Source organism: Ambystoma mexicanum, chromosome 3q (genome assembly GCF_040938575.1).
Source record: "Ambystoma mexicanum isolate Mex_15411 chromosome 3q, UKY_AmexF1_1, whole genome shotgun sequence".
NCBI classification, from domain to species: Eukaryota; Metazoa; Chordata; class Amphibia; order Caudata; family Ambystomatidae; genus Ambystoma; species Ambystoma mexicanum.
Genome location: NC_090926.1, coordinates 686762958 through 686783434, shown reverse-complemented (window position 1 = coordinate 686783434; position 20477 = coordinate 686762958). Strand labels below are relative to the sequence as shown.

The window sequence follows — 20477 nt, the reverse complement described above, 5'->3', positions numbered from 1 at the left end:
TGGTTTTACCCATAATTGCACCCCGAGCCCAAACCTTAAATGTTTCCCATAACGTGGTGCGCCGTTTTACCGACCCCTCGTTTAGTTGAACAAATTCCTCTATTTCGATACGCAATGATTCGCAGACATTCGGGTCTCTAAGTAGGGCAGGGGGCATTCTCCAGCGTCTGGCCCTGGGGACAGCCTCATCAACCCTCAGGGTGAGTGATACAGGGGAGTGATCCGAGAGGGTACGGGGATACATTTCACAATGATGGACCATATTCACAAGTGTAGAGCTCACTAACCAGTAATCAATTCGAGACTCTGAGTCATGTACTGATGAATAAAATGTGAAGCGCTGCACTAGGGGGTGTAATTCTCGCCAGATGTCTACCCTAGTCATTTGTTGCATTATTTGTCGTATGGCTAGAGCGACTCGGGTTAAGGGTATGTGTGTCGTTGTAGATCTATCGAGTGATGTGTCAAGGATTGTATTGAAATCTCCCCCCCAGACCACCTCGCTGTCTCCAGCTTCAATCACAATATCATATATGGCATTATAGAATTCAGGGTCGTCAATATTGGGGCCGTACGTGTTAACCAGGACCATATTTCGCCCTGCCAGCTCACCCCATACCAACACATATCTTCCCTGTTGATCGATCCTAACGTCCTGAGTGCGGAAGTTCAGTTTCGGGTGTATTAAGGTGAGGACACCTCTAGATTGAGAGGAGTATTCGGTATAATATCTCAGAGGGCCCCACCTAGACAGGAAATTGGAGCAGACCTGCCCAAGTGCGTGTGTCTCCTGCAACAGTATAATTTGGGGTCTATGTCTGGTAATGTATGCTGCGATTTTTCTAGATTTAATTGGGTTGTTTAAGCCTCGTATGTTCCATGAAAGGAGTTTAATACTCACACCCTCGTCACTCAGCACCACAGTACAATGTCAATATCAATGAATGAAGTAGCTCGCCCGTGCCACAAACCATAACTGTCGTGCCTGCCGTAACCTGACTCTGCATTTTAAAACATTTGCCAACTGTGGCAACAACTCGTGCCCTTCTCCAACCCCCACCCTCACCATCAACCCCAACCCGATGATGTATCCCTTTCTCCATAACCTGTGGAACGTTCCTGAGGGTAGCTGGTCGCAGTCGCCAGGCCTCCATCAGTAGAGGCTCACGATCCCAACTTTTCCAATACAACTGGGGCCGTTATACCCTAGAGGGTCAGCCACATAACTTAAACAGGATGCTTCAATAGTCTCGATTCAGTCTGCTGAGTCCGGGATGTCATCCCCCCATCGCGGGGGCCCATTTCGGTCTCGTGGATGATCTTCCGTTGGCATGGGAATGGACGACTCAATATACGAAATGGCGTCCGCCGGGTTCTCAAAGAAATGCGATCTGCCTCCATGTTGGATCCGCAATTTTGCCGGGAAGATGAGGGCATACGGGATACGGCGCAATCTCAAGAGCTTTTTGGCCTGTTCGTAGGATCTGCGCTGGGTCTGGACGCTCGTCGAAAAATCAGGATATATGTGGACTTTGTTGCCTTCGTAATGCAGAGAACCCTTTTCCCTGGACAGCCTGAGCACCGTGTCCTTGTCCCTATAATTGAGGAGACGGACAATGATCGTGCGCGGTGGTGCCCCAGGCTTGGGCGGTGCGCAAGTGTACGGTGAGCCCTCTCAACCAGAAAGTGGTCGGAGAAGGATTCTGTTCCAAGAAGGGTTTTCAGCAGGGCCTCTACCTGCCTCTCCATCGGGCCCTCGCAGAAGGATTCTGGAACGCCGACAACACGGATATTGTTTCTCCTGGATCTAGATTCAAGGTCCTCGCATTTTGCTTGAGTGTTGCGTAGTTCACCTTTAAGCTGTGCTATGTCGCGGCCATGTTGTGTTATCGCATCCTCGTTAGTACTGATTCTGCTTTTGGCCTCTGTAATGAGAGAACTTTCCTTGTCCACTCTGGCCTTGAGGGATCTGATGTTCGAAACAATATCGTCTAGCTTTACGTTCACAGCTAGGAAGCCGTTCTGCACCATGGTCATAAGACGGTCTTCTCTGGTGTCCTGCCGCATCTCCACTAGTGTGTCATTTTCAATGGTTGTAGCTGCCGGTGCCCCCTGAGGTTGGGAGCTGGCAAAGGAGTCCATCGGGCCCATTTTCTTCCCTCCTGCGCTTTTCTTATCGTATCGGCCCATGAGCCGTCCTTGCAGAGCAAGGCCCGATGCCGTGGGCCAGGTCAAAGTCACACGATGGAATAGTGTCGTTCGTGCAGTTGGTTCTGTTATAGTATGCGATGAGTGCCGGTATAGCAACTCATAAAACCCGAAGAAGTCGGTGTTGCATGGGTTCTGTTCTAGCATGCGGCAATGTTCCCTTGTATCCTGCCTGATAATGTAGGCCGAAGGTGAATCCCAGATGAATCCCAGGTAGGGGTTTTGTCAGTTATAGGAACTGCCAGCCAAAATATCTTGGTGGGTCTGGGGCTGAGCCGGGGCGCCTCTGAACGCACCTGTTCTTACATATGGAGGGCCATCCCCACTCACGCCAGCCGCAAGCCTCTAAACGACCCACCAACGGATTACTGGCAGTGTGTCGGGTCACCTTCAGCGCTCATCTATGACAATCAGTGTCCAACCACTTGTGGCGCAGTTAGGGAGCCAAGTTGCCGCGGATCAAATACCGATGGTGCAGGTCTGCTAAAGGATCAGTAGAGTTGTACAGGCCTCCTCCCAGCGACCAAAGAAAGCCTGGGGCAGCACCCACAAGTTAACAGCACGGAGGTTGGCCAGTAGTATATAGCGCAAGGTCCCCCCCTGCGGATGTATCGTGCTCTCCCAGCAGGATATTAACGCTGTACATACGTTTCGGTGTAGATTGGTCTGTGCGTTTTCAAGCCCCTCGCCTGCTTCCGTAGCACCAGTCGGAACAGAGCTAGCTGGGGCCCGGAGTGGGGGATGGCCCGGCCGTTGTACGGGAGGTGGGCGGTAGCGGCAGCCAATCTTCTTTTGCGGGGTCTCGGCACCCACACACACGCTCCGCCCGCAGGCCTACGCACCAAGAAAGCGCCGCCGGGAACAGCCGCCAGGATCAGCGCCCCTCCCCCACACGGCCCTCCAGCGTCCGCAGAGCCTCGGTCTGGCGTGTGACTCTTCCGGTTCTCAGAGGCGGCTTGTAGTCAGCCGAGCGGCCGCTCAGCGAAACGAAGCTCCGAACTCAGCCGTGCCTCAGCGGTTTCGCACAGGATTTGCACACAACGTGCAGTAGGGGTTGCCGGCATCAGCAGACGTAGTCGTATCCTATCTTCACGGCCCCAAACAGGATTAATTTATGTTAAGGATGTCCTCGGGATCGGAGCACTCCGATCAGGCGGCCATTTTAGTTGCGCGCAACAGCGCCCCCCCAAAGGAATACAATTATAAGGACAGTATGGAGAGAGTTACAAATGGCACCCATAAAAAGAGTAAAAGGATCCGTGAGTGTGGAAAAATGTTCCTACTCACTGAGAAAAATAATTCACTTGTCCAGGGGTTCTCACAAGTGAGGAAGATTTAGCATTAAAGTAAACATTTTAACTAACAAGCCTTTGCGTGCGGCACAGGAAAGGGGCAAGAACCGTCTGGTTTCAATCTACATCCCTGGTGCCTGAAAGTCTGGGTGTGGAACAATGTGAAAAGAGTAGTTGTCCCTGATTGGATAACTACTGGCTGTTTGAATGGTGCTGATCCTTAGTATTGGTGGGCTTGGACTTGCTCCCAGCTCGAATTTTGGATAACAACCTCTGCAGCTATTTCTTCAAATCTGTGTTGGTGCCAAGAATTGCTCAAAGAAGAGCAGCCTGCTCAAAATCCGAAGATGACTTCTCAAGTGGCTAAGCATCCCTTCCAGCAGCCATCCTGGTGAAGCCCTGCTCCAGATATCCGAAGATACCGAGCAATGCTTTAGTCCTTGGACTAGTGGGGCCAACAAATATTGATGCCTTCGAGGATCCAACCATTCAGAGACTTCGGAAGGGTCCCTGGACTGCCCAGTGGACTGCCCAGCTGTCTCGTGGGCTACCTCGCCAGAACTATCACCGTTCCGAATTGAAGTCTGTAACTTTCTCCCCAAATTCTAGCTTCCAAAGTCAAGGGAACCTGTCCTAGAGCAGCTCTGCCACAGCAACTGGAAGGACATCTGTCGTTGCATGTGTGGGGATTCTGTTGCTGGAACTCGGCTTCCTCCCAACCTGTAAAGTGCACTGAATGGGTCTTCATTGGTGGATTCTGAATTCTTTTTTTTTTTTTTTTTTTTTAAAGGGTTGCATCTTGCATTTCCATCCAAGCAGGAGAATCCTCTCACCTGTACCTCCTAAACAACTCATCCCGGGAAGAAAGGGCGGAAGATCGAGCTCCCACCGACCCCCAGATGATCCACAAAGCCATCTGGGAAAAGAGTCAGGGCGGGTAAGTGAACGCCAGTGTGCCTGCCCCACCCCCCGTCCTCCATAACATAATTATTGGGAAGAAGTCCCTTTGTCTCCTCATTCCATTCCACTCACCTTTGGTCGTGGAACCTAGGTTGGGTATCCTGCCCCTGGGTTAGCTTTGGGTCTGGCAGAAAGGAAAACTCTGACTTCCCTCTGGTAAAATTGTTGTATAACTTTGAAACCATCAGCAACACAAACGTATTGAATCTTTCCTACAGAGAAACCATTTTGTGAGAAGTGGCTCCTGTGACTTTGGGAACAAAGCCCTGTTCAACTTAGGGTTTGGACGTAAGTTAGGCTATTGTCTTGTGAACTGGTTACCATTATTTACAGCATGTAATATAGCTGACTGCTTTGGTGATTACGTTATATAATGTATATTTGAACCTGACTGTAAATATGTGCTGCATAGTGTTGTGCAATAATACTACCCATTAGATTCATGTGCCAGTAGGTTCAGAAGGCATATAATAAATGTATTTTTATACGCAACTGTCTAAATTTAATTGTGTGCCATACTGTGTGGACTCATTGAGGGCCCCCTGACCCCGCTCTCCCTCTCCTGAGAATAAGCCTTGATTATTGGTGGAGGAGATGTGTAATTTGGTGGCAGTCAAAATAAAACCCATACAATGTACTCCTTCATACATTCTAAATTATATGCTCCACTTGTTGGATTCGGGGTTACTATTCAACTCCATAAAAGGTCCACCTGGCGGCTTTATCAGCTTATATCACCCCTCAAAGTAAAGTATTGTGGTGGAAAATTCCAGTCATTAAGGCATTCATGGGGGGAGTAAAACGACTCCACCCTCCAATTTCAAACCCACTGCCACGATGGGATCTCAATGTAGTACTAGCAAAGCTCATGGGGCCCCCTTTCGAGCCTATGCATAAGTCAAGTCTTAAACACCTGACATGCAAGACTGCCTTCTCAGCGGCTATTACTTCCATAAGAAGAGTTAGTGAATTGCAAGCATGGTCAGTTCAGGACCCTTTTTTATTATCCATAAAGATAAATTGGTTTTACGTATTCATCCTAGGTTCTCCCCTAAACTCATTTCGAAATTTCACCTGAACCAATCTATTGAGCTTCCGGCTTTCTTTCAGAATCCAACTAGCTCAGCTGAGGTAAAACTCCACACACTGGATGTGAGGACGATGGTCCGTTACTACGTAAACAAGACCAGGCCACTTAGGAAAACAGATCAACTGTTTGTCTCCATAGCACCAGGCAGAGAATGAGCCTGCATTTCCAAGAATGCCATCTCCAGAGGGATAGTCAGATGTATACAATTATGCTATTCATTATCAAACAAGACACTGCCTTTTACACCAAGCGCTCACTCCACAAGGAGCACAGGAGCAACTCTAGCTTTTATTGCAAATGTCCCCTTGGACACCATTTGCAAAGCCGCTACATGGAGCTCAGTACATGCTTTCACTCAGCACTACTGCATTGACACCCATTCCAAAGCAGATACACAGGTGGGACAAGCCGTTCTAAAACATCTATTTGCCGCTGTTCCTTCTTACGACACACCACCTTCTCCTAACACTGCTCGCTAATCTATGCATAGCATGTAATCTAAGCAGATTCCAGATGCCTCAGTGTACTCACGCTACAGTTCATGCAACCTCATGTCCGAACAAAACAATCTGAGGGACATCGACGCATGAAGGACCATGGGTACAGTGGACATCACACTAGGGGATAGTATTACTGGCACGCCGTGGCGACGTCCCTTTTCGAGTTTCGAAAACAACAACTGTAATACTCTGCAGCTTCCACTAGATGTTGGTCTATGCATAGCATGTGATCTAAGCAGATTCCACACCCTCAGAAATGTATTTTATAGTAGTTATGCGATAATATTGATCTAGAGGTTTAATTGATTAATGTGTATTTTAAAGGCCATACTTTGTTTACTTACATGTTTAACTGGAATTATTGGAGTGCTCTGTGTGTGTCTCATTTTAGCCCTAGAACACTCTCTCAACCCTCCTGACTCTAAACCATGTTGCTCTGCTACCTACCTTGATTGGGTTTGGCTGGACTTCATTGTTTTTCCTGTTCACCATAAAAGGGTGGCCTCCCAAAATCTACAACAGGGTTGATTTTGGAACTCCACTCTAACAGCAGACATGGAGACAACTCAGACACTGGTGATACAATGGATGCAGATCAGCCCAAGGAAGTAAGGCAACCAGTTCAGGTCTTCCCTGTCCACTTGAAGGCAGAGGATCACAGTGGCTGCCTTTGCCAATGCTAGTCGCAGCAGTAGTCCTCTGCAGGTCTCGGATGGTTCTTCAGCATCGCATGGGGACCACTGCAGAGAGGTATGGTACTCAAAAAGGCCTTATGGTAAAGTAAAAATGTGCGCAGCTGCCGGGAAAAAGGTAAAAATGATAGTCTGCCACTAGTTTGTTCAGTACACTTTGCAAAAATAACTGTCATGCTACTTACAGAAATAAAGAGACCAAGTGCGTTCCACACCAGACTCCCTGCACTGGTAGCCATAGGAAGTGGACAATTCACCCCAACATAAATTAGTGAAGGTGGTGAGTCCTGCAAAAGGGCAATACTCACACCAAAGATTATCTAAGATACAGATAAAAAGCATATATGATGGGTGACTCCATTGAAGTCAACGGAGGGAAGCTGAAAAAAAGAAAATGTTTCCCAACATAATAACATACTTCATCACGGTATGTTTCAAGTTTGATTCAGGTCATACTGCGATCCAAGTTACCATGCTGTACACCAACAACTGGTAATTTATTTATTTTTTAAAACATGCACCATACATTCACACATGGGAATCAATGGAAACACCCAGCCATATCATCTTCAAAACACTACTTTGCTTCTTGAAATATACCCAAAACCCTACCATACGTTTTTATGGAGGACTCGACTTGCCGAAGAGACAATGGTGGAAGGAACTTTATAGACCCAGTATGTTACTACCCAACATACTTTTGAGTGGTCTGAAAAGAAGAGAGTTAATGGAAGTGAAAAGTAATCTCAATGGTCGCTTGATTTTCAGGTATGCCATGGCAAAGGTGCTATCACCTCGGACTGCGCTTTAAGAATAATAAAAATGTACCACAATTTTAAGCTTCAATTTCTGCAAACCTTAAGCATAAAATGTATCCTAGAAATCCAAGTCCCGGCCTGTTACATTTAACATGCCGAGGATGTCTGGAGAGGGTAATCATTTATCTTAAAACATTAAAAAAGAGCCAACAGAAGGCAGACTAGGCTCTATTTTCACAGGGAATTACAATTTGTATGTGAATATAGTACTATATTCACCACACAAAGGCATTTAAGCTTCGGTCTCAATTTTTAGGATAAAAGAGTTGTGAATGAGAAATGCCCTGCATTGATATTATTGGACCCATGATTTGTAGTAATGGATTAAAAGATACCCCACTTTTACACCAGTGTGTTGAGCCAGTGGGAAGGAGGGTTTTCATACTTGTGCCTGGAGGGTAATTATCTGTTTCTCCAGATTCTTCCTGGCCTCTTCCTCCTCTTCCTGCTGGTCTTGGAGGGTGTTCTTCTCTTCCTCCAGCTGCCGGATTCTGCTGCTCAAGTTCAGCTTCTGGCGAGTTTCTTCTTGGAGTAGTTCCTGGTGTTTGATGACAAAACGTAAAAGAATAAGGATAAAAGTTGTGCTGTTGTACAACTTCCTTTAAGATCATGTTTTCAGAATGTTCTAGTGAATGGCCTAATTGCCAAAACTTCAAATGAAGACATGCATCCTCCGCAATCGATTTTATTCGATCAATGCAATGAAAAGTGATGGATAGAACATAATACTGACAGATACACAGGTGAACAGATATTACAAGGCCTTTGAAATCATTAACTAACCGTATTTGTTTAAACAAAAATAACTATTTTAAAGCAGACAATAGGGAAGAACATGTCATTGCCATACCACGGCAAGAAACAAAACAAAAGCATAGTTAAATCCAAAATCCTGCTTTAGGTAAACCTTTCTGTAAAACTACTCCATTCATGTTCACTCTTGGACACAATATAATTTTCACATCCTTCTACATTGATCCATTATTGAGAATGCATTAGTATTTCATATAAGTGCTCAAATGCTTTGAAAAAGGCCCACCTGTGTGTCTTGCAGCTGAGACTCTAGACTGGCTGAATCTTTAGATAGTTTAATGCCCTTCTTCTCAGCTTCCTCCAATAAGCTTGAAACGTTATCCAACTCGTTCTGCAAAGAAAAGAGATGGGATGTTAAGGTGGAATACCAAAGCAATATAGCATTAAACAGTTTTAACCCAATGAAATACACAAGAAAAGGGGCACAAAGGTCTATTATTTTAGTTCTTTCTACTTGCAAAAGCAAATTAAAACTCTCTGATGCCACAAAAAAACCATTATGTTCAAGGTACGAGATCCTCCGGATTTCTTTCAGGCAACTATCATATTTATCCTCATTTTGAATGCTTAAGAGAACATGCCGATATTCCAAGCTCCAACCACTAATGATTTTTGGCCAGCTTACATTGAACTATTGAGCACATGATTTTATAGATGCAGCACTAAACATCCTGTGGCCACTAAATGACTGTTGGGGAAGATTTTCTTTTTTGTACTGCTTTCCTCCCATTGACTTCTATGTGACACCCTTTCTTTTTGCTTTGTTTTGACTGCCGACCAGACTTTTTTATGCTATGTAAAGCTAAAGGCTTTACGTACCTTGTTTTGTGCTCATATTTATGGGCAAATGGATCAGTCCATAGGTACTGGGAGACTGTCTCCCTCAATGGATTTCTTGCATTTGTGAAGTGTGGTTATGATATTTTAACTAACATATACATTTTTTTTTTACTCATGCAGTTTTGCATTTTACAGCATGCCATGAAGAGTATATATACACACTCAAATGGCCACACTTACATTTTTGCTGTCCATTTGCCATGTTGCCATTTGTCCTTCCTGCCCTCTTGAGTCCAGGATTGCCATATACAGTGAGCCCTTTACCGGGCAACGTGTGGGGGGGAGGGGGGGGTGTGTGTGGTGTGTGGTGTGTGGTGTGTGTGTGTGTGTGTGTGTGTCTGTGAGGGCTGGGATTGTTGCTGCTGAGAAGAATGTTTGGCCAATTAATGTCCATGATTGGACAACACCTGCCAGTTTGAATGGCGCAGATCCTTACCATTGGTGGATCTGCTGGAAGCTCCAGGTCAAATCCCGTCTCCTGAAGCCATTTGACAGATCGTTGGAGACAAGACGCCTACAAAGTACATCATGGTGAAGACCCAAGGACGACTGTTGCAGCTGACCGGCATTGCATCTCCTGCTCCTCAGTTCTGATCTCAAGAAGGCCCAAATTGGTGCTTCAACGCCTTGACTGATGGGAACACCCAGTCTGGACCCCTGGTCGAGAATGTGTGCCAGCTGAGCAATCTGAAGTGTCCCTGGACCGCCCTGTGGACTGGTCAGTTCTCTCCTGGACTGCCTCACTGCAGCCATCACCATTCCAAGTGCATCCTTGGAATTTGGTGGATCTTCAACTTGTGCTATGAGATGCCTGCTCCTTTGCAGACATACAAAAGGAAGCCATGCAGGGCCTGCTCCTTTGTTCTCTGACCGAAGATCACCTGTCGCTGCGTGACCATGTTGACTTCCGTTCAATCCCTTCTTTGCTCCTTGGAGATCTCCAGAGGTCACCTGCTCTGCTGAAATCTTCTTCCTTTCGTGCCAAGGTTGATCACCTGGCCAGTGTCTGGAACCGTAATATAGATACTGCAACTGACAAACTAAAACCCAATGCCAAAACTAACCCCTGCAGCCGTGACCCCCTGGACTTCCCTCAATCGGACCAAGCACAGACATATGTGGCCGCAAAGTATTCCGGAACCTCGCAAGTGGTCTCAGTGAAAATTGGAGTGAGGGGATAAGTTAACATACCTGTTTCGTCCACCCCCGCTCCTCCATAAGGTTACATGGGCATAGTTGTTGTCACTCTCTCTCTCTTGCGTGAATCCAATTGGTGGTGGTGGTCTAGTCCAGGAACTCCTAGAGGCCTTCTTGAGTGGGGTGTGATTGTGAGAGACACTTACTTGAACTTTTCTACATCTTTAGAAAACTATTGCAACCACTGGGATTGCTCAATCCAATAGTGAACCTAACTGAACAGTACATCTTGTGGAGCTGGTGACATCTCAGGGTTGGATTTACTAAGAGTTAGGGAACTAATTCTAGGTTTGCTCAAAAGTGATTTGACTATTTTTCTAACCTGATTAGTTACCTTTGTTTCACTTGTTTTGAATCAACTGTTTTTCCGTCTTCACTCATTTAAACTCGCACAGTAATTGAAAATATTGCTGATACCTCTGGCTCAACTGTTACTTAACTGTCTATAAGATAAAGTGTTGGGTTTCTACATAGAAACTCAAAAGGTAGATCTATATATGTATGTATTTACAGTAGTTGTGATGTGTTTCAATACTTACCTGCATGTTTCATTGCTTAGTGTGTATTGTTAAGGGCGTTTAAATCATTGTATATTTTTGTATGTCTCAGTTTAACTGGAATTATTGGAGTGCTCCGTGTTTGTCTCGCACCCTCTGCTACCTACAGTTGCAGTGCACCCATTCCTATCTATCGTGCCATACTGCTTATTTGTCGCTGGCCGCCCTATTCTCGAGGGTGCTGGGACATAGCTGGCACCCTAAGGCATGCAGGCCGGATCAGGAGAGTGTCGGTGGAGTGGCTCTCCTCCTGCATGGGCACAGCCATGTTTGTCGCATCATGCACGTACAAGGGACCCGTTTCCCAGTTCCCTGCATGTGTGGTGCACACAGTGTGGTCTGTTGCTATGGGCATAACCTCCTTCCATACCAGTGGTTTAAAAGCAGTCAGCATTCACTCAATTCTTGTATCACAATCCCTTGTAGTCCGTGGAGTGCCACTTGCTCTGGTTTCCACCTGCATCCAGTTTCTGGTATGGCCTTTTCCTTGCATCTGACTACTGTCATCCTTGCTTCCTTTGGTTCTCCCTTCTGCTTTTCCCTCAGAATCTGTGATTCCCTCCTTCCAGCGCCAGGCCGTCTTTTTCTTGGAACTCTTGTCTCCGCCCTCTGCATCCCTGGCGTTTGCCTTTTACACATCGCCTGGTGACATCACTAACTTACAGTGACCGCACTGTGCTAGTGTTGCAAAGCTGTGGGTGGTTTATTGAACATGGTACTGGGAGAGATCCCACTCAGCCTTGAGTGTCCATTCTCTGGCTGGCAGAAGGGAGCTTCCCCAGGCTGCCCACACATTGAGACCGGACCCCGGATTTCCAGTCATTGTGGAGATTCCAGAGAATCCCCAGAGGCGGATCTCAGGTAGCGAAGTGCAGTGCAGCGTCTGAGTTGACAGACTGCAGCACCTCCCATCCATGACAAGTAGGGAAATGGATGCCTTACAAGAACTTTATAATGAAACTCATACTCTGCACTCACAGGTTACTACTCTGATGGTTGAGAACAGCAGAGTAAAAGAGGCACTGAGCACCACCACAACCCCAGTATTATCTGGGGCGATGAAGTATGATCGTGAAATTGGAGTTTTGCAACCTCTGCACCATTCAATTTGTGATCAGACCGATGTATTTCTCCAGTGAGCGGGCTACAATTGGTAATATTGTCAGTCACCTAACCATAAACGCAGCAGCTGCCCATAACCAGTTGTTGGATATCAAGTTAGGCAGTTAAGACAAGATAGCATACATCGGAAGCTTTAAGGAGTTGGAAACCGTTTACTGAAGCTGCACAAATGACTTTGTTCAAGAGATGGTTGCGAGATGAATACAAAGACAAGTTGGTTCACATGCTCAAAGTAACATCTTTACAAAATATGGTTGACCACATCCTTGGATTAATCACTGACTTGCCGTGTGACAGGCTGAGCGAGAGATATACCGATTGATCTAGAAATCGGACCATACCTCCGATTTGCTTCAGCCCATGGACTAGCGGAACCCATTAGTCTTGATGCCTTTTCGGGAATCCAGGCCTTCAGCATTCGGAAGTGTCCCTGGACTGCTCGATGGACTGACCAGATCTCTCGTGGGCTACTTCGCCAGATCTGCAGCTGTTCAAACTTCAGGTAGAGCACGTTGGTGGTCGTCAGCTTTTGCCACAAGTCACCTTCTCCCAGAATGCCAGCTTCCCAGCTTTAAGGGAACCGTCCTGGAGCCGCTCTTGTGACAGTGACTGGAAGGACGCCTGTTATCTACAAACTCTGATCGTCGCTGGAACTCTCCTTCCTCCATCGAGTGAAGTCTTCCAAGGAATACATGTTTGGATTCTGCATTTCATCACCAACAGGGGTTGTACCTGCATTTGAACCCGACCGGAAGAATCCTTGAACCCTCAACTCCTGGGTACCTCTCACCGGAACAAAGGGTGGGAACACTGAGCCCCCAGCAACCCAAAGATGATCCACAATGGCATTTGTGAAAATCAGTGTCAGGTGGGGGGGGGGCAAAGTAAGCATCAGTGTGCCTGTGGCCACCCTCTCCCACACCTGCCATCCATAGGAGAACATTGGGGGAAAAGTCCTTTTGTCCTCTCTACACTCACCTTTGGTTGTCAAACCTGCGTCGGGTATCCTGCCCATGAGCTAACTTTGGGCCTGGAAGAAAGGTGAGTGTAATGGGGCAGATACATATGCAGGTAACACCTACTGCCCCTGCTATGCAAGTAGCAACTCCTGCCCCTACTCCTCACCATGATCATACATGTGAGAAACAATACCAGCTGAGGCAGCCCTACCGCCCCATGAGTCTAGGAGTGAGAGACAATACAAACTATTGGAGGTTCTAAGAAGCAACACCTTGAATAGCCAATGTACACGCCTCTGCCATAAAGAATTAGTTAGGATATGCAACACTATTAGGGATTACAGTTAGATAGTAGGAAGCAAATGTTGTGTGCTGTATATAGTATAGAAGGGAGAAGGTTTGCAGGATAGCAAGAGGAACTCACTAGACTAATAGGGTTGATTGAATAATAGGCAGAATAGATGTAGAATACACGGGCAGAGAAGTCAACCTACAGCAGATGCACAAGGTGAATGTAACATGAACAGACGAAAATAGGTCTCTAATATGGAGACAAGAAGTGCAGAAGTACAGCCATTTTCTTAGCATCGAGGCCTCAACAGGCCTAGGAGTTAGCAAAGCCTCAGGCAAAGATGCTGAATTCACAAAAAACAAATTTTATAAGCTTTGAAGCTGCCCAGACAGTAGTTCATGGGAAGCTTCAGGGTGAAATGCACAGAAGGCAGTAATGGATGAGCAGAGCACAGAGACAATATAACAGTTCCCAGGACGAGAAACACAGACTTCCAAGCTAATTAAGTCACAATAAGAGCAAAAGCAACCACTGATGTACAGGTGCATGAGATCAGTATGCCAAAAGACTTAACTTTGAAAGATGAAGAGGGTCTCCATGGGCCACAAAGAGTACAACATGCACATTTGAATTAGCTATAAATTCAGTAAATAGGAAGAAAATAATTCTCCAACACTGTCCCCTAACACGTGATCAAGCCATGAAACACTAGCTATTCCTTATAAGCCAAGTACAAATAAGACACCTGCTGAAACTCTGTAGCGCATGCACAGACACGAGACGATACACAAGGCAAAATTCAAAGGAACTGATAGGCCACATGTCCTGGAATGAGGAGTAATTTTAATTGGAAATTAGTCAAGATCACAAATGCCCAATGTTGGTGAATGTGCCAACCAATACAAATCCTTCTTGCCATACCGCCTATGATGAATAATGCCAGCCAACAAGTGGGAAATATAATGATGTAGTGAAAATATTATTTGTGATGGGGTAGGCTCAGGAGGAGCCAACAGATAGTTATAACCCAATGAAGAAAGTAGCACTTATGTAGTCTTTAAGTATCTTAAGGAATTAACCAATCAAAGCCCCTCATATGTTTGGTAGCTGAAATTGTAGTATGACGCCATTGTTGACGTATCTGTAGTACAAAACCCACTTATACTCATTGTATTTGGTGAGAGCTGTTTGTATGCTGTCCCCGACCGAGATTCTATACTTTGTATAAAGCTGGGTTTTACTGTGCACTGTGTTTGACCACCACCCCATCCGTGCCCCCTTGCGACTGTCTTTTTTTAATATAATGGTTTTGTAGCTTACAAGAGCCCATTAGGAATCCTTTGCAACCCGGAAAGACATCCAATGAGTCCAGAAAGGAAACACCATTTGTAAATAGATTAAGAGATCTGCCAGGTCATAAAAAGTTTTGTATGGCAACAACGCCAACAAAGTCAGAGGGTGCGTATGCACCCTTGCATAGACTGGCCACGGACAGACACAAATAACCTGATCTATAAATTGCTGTCACTTACAGCGAGAGCAGGGAAGTGGATTTATGAGTTAGAAGGGAAAACGACAGGCATGACCCTGGCAGTAGGCGACATGAAAAGCTTGTTTACTGCCATTTTGGGCAAACAATCTGAAGACATTTGGAAATGTGCAAGGTACCCAAGGGTGACATCCCAAAATACATGACATGATGGGGCCCCTTTTAATAATCGCAGCACAGACGTTTGGAGGGCACTTAGAATACAATTTCGAGCCACATCACACATGATTGTGATGACCCGAAAAATAGGACCAGATGAAGATCCAGCTGATTATATATAGAAATACAGGAGAAATGGCATTTTGAAACAAGGGAAGCTTGTGATTTTTAATATCTAGATACAATATCTACATGACAGTTACAAATAGAGTACATAGGTTCCCCAAACAATATCACTGGTGAGAAAAGCACTATTGTTTTTGGTGGAAGATTTGGCAAAGGTGCAGAGTTCATATGACATTTGTTTACTAAAAGGGGTGGGCACAGTCAAAATAAAATTAAAGAAAGGTGTCATTTTACCACAAGTAAAAGAATATCCAATGTCAAAAGACAAAAAGAAGCTAATGAGAGTATCTATGAAACTAGTGTCACCCTAATGAGACAAGGTATATTGGTGCCTTCAGAATCACAATGCAATACGGCGGTGTATCCAGTAAAAAACGGGACGGGGGTCTTGGAGATTTATACAGGACCAACACCTTTTGAACAATATTGATGAGGCGGAATTTCCATTGGTGCCAAATCCAGCCACATTATTATGTAACATACCACCTAAGACCCAATGTTTTACAGTGATTGACCTGAAAAATGCTTTTTTCTCCATCCCTCTGCATGAAGACTCAATATTGGACAGTGTTTACCTATTGTGGGATCAGATTACAGTACAAGCATCTTTCATGGGGGTACTGTGAATCCCAGTGTTTTTAATACAGTGTTGCAGGTGGATTTGGAAAATGTACAGACGGACAGCAGAGTGATACAGTAGGTGGATGACTTCAAAGAATGCAACGCCACAGAGGAAGAGTGCATGAGCTGAAAAAGGGTACAAAGTGGACAAGAAGAAATTGCAATATTGTCAGGAAGAAGTATATCTAGGCAGATAATTTCAGAAAAGGGCAGAAAAGTGACACCTGAAAGAGCAGAAGCTATTACCAGAATGCCCCTGCCAAATACAGTAAAAGATGTACAGCAGTTTTTGGAGCTCTACAATTACTGTCGAGTATGGGTTTCTGACTATAGCACATATGCTCGGCCCCTTTTGGAAGGACTGAAGGAAATACAGAAATACCAAAATCACATTTTATGGACAGGTGAGATGGCAGATGCCTTTGATGAACTGAAAAATGCGATAAGCACAGCTCCCGTGTTAGGGATCCCAGAGTACAAAGAAGATTGTTTTCCTGTTTTCTCATTCAAATGGAGTTGTGATGATGGCTGTTCTCGCACAAAAAACTTCAATGGGATACAAACCACTGGCCTTTTACAGCAAGACCCTAGAGCCAATAATGAGAGTTAATCACCCATGTGAGCGAACATTAGCTGCAGCAGCTTTCGCAATTGAGAAATCGTCCAATATAACGATAGGCTGTTCATTTTCATTATATGTTAAACATGCTCTTTTTGCCATTCTTGAAACGCCCAAAAGCACATTGACTACACAAAGAGCATCAGGTTCAAGTTTATAATATCTAATCCATCAATCAGAATTGTGAGGTGCCGCATCGTGAACCCTTCAAGGTTCATAGCGGAGCCAGTGAAGGGGGGAGATCATGTATATGACCGTACCACATGTACCGATTATCAAGACGACTTGCCCCATATTAAAGAAAAGGCCCTTAAAGGGGGGGATCATTCTCTTCATTGATGGTTCATCGACGATCAATGAAAGTTCTAGAGAAAGGCATAGTGGGACGGTAGTGGTGAAGGCAGAATACCGCAGGAGGTTTGAAGAAGTGAAAAGTGTAAGATTGCCAGCATATTTTTCTGCGCAAGCAGCAGAACTAGTAGCTATGATTTTAGTGCTTGAAGCCTACGGGACGTCAACAGTACACGCATGACTGTCACATTGGAGAAGGAGGGGCTTCCAGTGCTCAGACGGTACACCAATACAACATGCACCACTGTTAGAAAGGATACTAGAAGCACTTAAATTTTCCTCTGTGATCGGCATGGTGAAGTGTGCAGCGCACACGAGAGGTACAGATTTAAATTTCCGCTTTAATGAAGCCACAGACGTAGAAGCCAAAAGGGCAGCATAGTTTCCCGAGATATTAGACATTACAACTGTCCCAAACAAATGCACACATGCACGTAACATGATGAAAGAAGATTTGAATACATTGCCAGTAACACAGATTGTAGAGTTGCAGGGACGTGTGCCACACGAAGAGCAGGAATAGTGGAAGAAAAAAGGTTGCTCATTAACCCCCATAGATCTAATTTGGCAACAAGACAGCAGAGGCAAACCGGTCATGCCTGTAGAGTTGCTCACAGTAGTGCCGGAACAGCTCGACTACCCAGCACACACAAAAAGTGAGTGGGAGTATCTTGCAGTATCTACTTTGGACATCTGGTTTGTCCAAAATGTAAGCAAACATGTGACCGTTGTTAACTGCAAAGCGTGTCAGAAATGCACAGCTGGTCACACATTGAGAACAGTGGTGAAGCAATACCCTGTCCTACTGGACCATTCCGACATTTGCATATCTCGCAGGATAGAAGCAGGTCTCTGGACACATCCAGATGCCATATAAGCTGCAAATTTCCTCGTACAAGAGGTATTTCCTAGATGGGGAACGTGCAAAGTGCTCTATTCTGACAACATAACCCATCTTGTAAGGAACAAGTTACTTACCTTTAACTATTGTTCTCCAGCAAAGGTCTGGCATGGATTGACATGCTCATGAATATTCCCTGTCAGGCCGGCAATCTTCGGTAAAAGAAAAAACTGTTTCACTTTCTCTTACAAACTGTATTTCTCCTCTAAAACAATCACTGAGCTCTGGGTCATACTGCCCCCAGCCAATGACTGCCCTCCCCTGGCAGCCATCTTTCGATTTGGTAAGCAAGTAAAGTGGCAGTATGACCACGAAGAGCCGCAGAGGGGCAGGAGGGAGCTTTTGCATATGAATCCATGCCAGACCCATACTGGAAAACACTAGTTACAAGTAACTTACTTGTTCTTTCTCCAGCATGGGGTCTGGCATGGATTCACATGCTCATGAATAAAGAATGCATAGCAGTACAAAATTATACAACCACGGGAGGTGGCAAGGCTCAACAGAAGCAATCATTCTTACATCTGAAATAGGCTCACCTTGAAGCGAACAGGTTGCGTAGTACTGCTTGGCCGACCCTGGACTCCTCTCTGAAATCCTCGATGCAGTACAATCTAGTGAAGGTGTGCATGGTTCTGCCACATAGCTGCCCTGCAGATGTCCAGCAGGGGCACACCAGACAGGAACACTGTGATTGCTCAGATGGAATAGGCTCTCGGACGGCCGGGCAGCTGTCAGTTTGCCAACCGATGACGGTGCGTGATGCAGCCGGAGAGCCACCTGGAGATGGAAGCCTTGGACAAGGCTTTCCCATGGTTCACAGGACCAAAAGTCACGAACAGTTAAGACGTCTTCCGAAAACTCTTTGTGCGTGCCACATAGAACGTCAGAGCACGAGCAACATCCAGCGAGTACAAAGTCCTTTCAGCCTGATGTTAAGAAGGATTTCTGAACTCTAGGGGCAAAGGTTCAGAAGGGCAGCCTAGTTTCTTGGAACAGGGTAACCTCTGGACAAGCCAGACCAATCAGGGTAGCTATGGCAGGCGGTCAAGACTAAGTCTCAGGAGGGGTGAGGGTGACTGAAGGACCTAAATGAGCACACAGAGCAAGGACACTTACAAATTATTCCAGACAGGTATTATATTAAAAATCTAGACACATTTATTACAAGGCCTTTGTAATATAGACCATAGCAAAGAATCACAGTTACACTAAGTAAACCAATACATCACACTCAATATAATATATATATACAAGGCCAGGCGGGGGAGAGTCTAAAAGGGTGACTGCACGAAATATGTTGACAACCTAGATGGGAAAGAAACAGGCAGTGCAGGTAATCTTTAGGCCAAGTTCAACATCAGTTATTCACCTAAGAGGCAGTCCAAGCCCTAAGAAGAGGGGAGCCTTGCGCTCAATAGCACATGTACTGCCAGTGCACGCGGTTGTTCCAATTGGCGAAAGGGTCTCTAGAAGCTCGGGAAGGTGGATAAGGCAATGAAGAATAAGTTCCCACTATTCGAGAAGGACCTCCACTGGAAGGCAGAGGCCATTCGAGAGTTTGGGATGGAGACGCTATTTCACAATAGCAGTGGACAGGAGAGGGGCCCCCAGGCATAAAAATGGGCTCTTGCGCTAGGGGCTACTGGAAAAAAGGACATCTCGGCGTCTTTTAGTTCCTGAGAGCCAGCGAGGATTCCTAAACGGGACAGTGGCGATTTCTCCGCTCCGGGTGGATGAATCGCCCCTGTTTCACTGCAGCAGGCATCAGGGTCAAGAGGATCACAAATGCAGCAGACTTGTAAAGGACGTTGCCGCAGCAGGGCAACACAGTACCCATGTTTACTCCGGTCCGGGCGCACTCGTCTCACTTCAGACCTGGGAATGCCAAGTGTACGAAATTCGGTGTGAGGGTGCCGTGGACACAGAGCCAGCAGTATACCAAGATAAGAGGGCCTCCTCAAAACAACGGCAGAGACAGAGCGAAGGTCCTGCGTAAGCTGGTCAGCCCACTGGTTGGCCCATGGACACTTCCGAGAAAGCTTACTTGCAGGTTTTGGTGAAGGTGCCGAGAATAGTTGGTCCCACTGTTCCAATGGGTCGAAGCGTCTTCGCAGACTATGACCAGATGCAGAGGGGTCCCACGGGACGGCAGCAGGCTCAGGGTGCCAAACCTTCCAGCGGGTCATCAGCGGTTCCTCGACTCCGCTTCGTAGTTGCAGGATACTTGGAGCCTATCCTTTGTTCAGTGAGAACTCAGGAAATTGACATGGTAGTGTTGTTTCCAGCCTCCTCTTATCCAAAGATTCCTTTGTGCCAAAACGGAGAGGACCCAATGGGAGATCTGCTCACAAACACACACTCCATACTTGGACCAATCACAGACCACGGTGGTCTCAGGCATTCAGGACACTCCAGACTATCTGGCACCCAGGATGTGCATTGGGACCAGACATCCCAGCCCACATCCTGGAGGCACACACACAAGGCATGCAGAAGCCCGCAAAAGCATTGTGATTCGCGGCAAAGTGCATTACCAAATAAGGACTGACCCGGGTCAACTCGACCTGGGGAAGGTGAAGGGGCAATATGGCCAAAGGACAGGACAAAGAACCTCGCGGCATGGCCATTTTGGAGCCAGGCCACCTATTCGTGCCAAACGTGGTTAACATGGCAGGAAAGGGTTAAAATTAATGCGCAACGAAGGCTGCCACCAGTCCTGTCCCCGACACATCTGCACCGTTCATCAAAAGTCCAGCGAGAGTATCTAGAGCCTTTGGAAATGACTATAGACCCAAGGGTGGTGTATGG

General features: G+C 46.1%; 1 protein-coding gene across 2 annotated transcripts in view; it reads right to left on the bottom strand.

The window, feature by feature from the left end:
* MYH10 (myosin heavy chain 10) overlaps nt 1-20477 on the bottom strand; it is a 1173511-nt gene that overhangs the window by 195754 nt on the left and 957280 nt on the right. For both annotated transcript variants that reach the window (XM_069654592.1, XM_069654593.1), the window contains exons 31-32: nt 8600-8704; nt 7946-8098 (exon numbers count right to left, since the gene is read on the bottom strand). In XM_069654592.1, coding sequence (XP_069510693.1) covers nt 7946-8098; nt 8600-8704 — 258 coding nt within the window. The remainder of the gene's footprint in view (nt 1-7945; nt 8099-8599; nt 8705-20477) is intronic.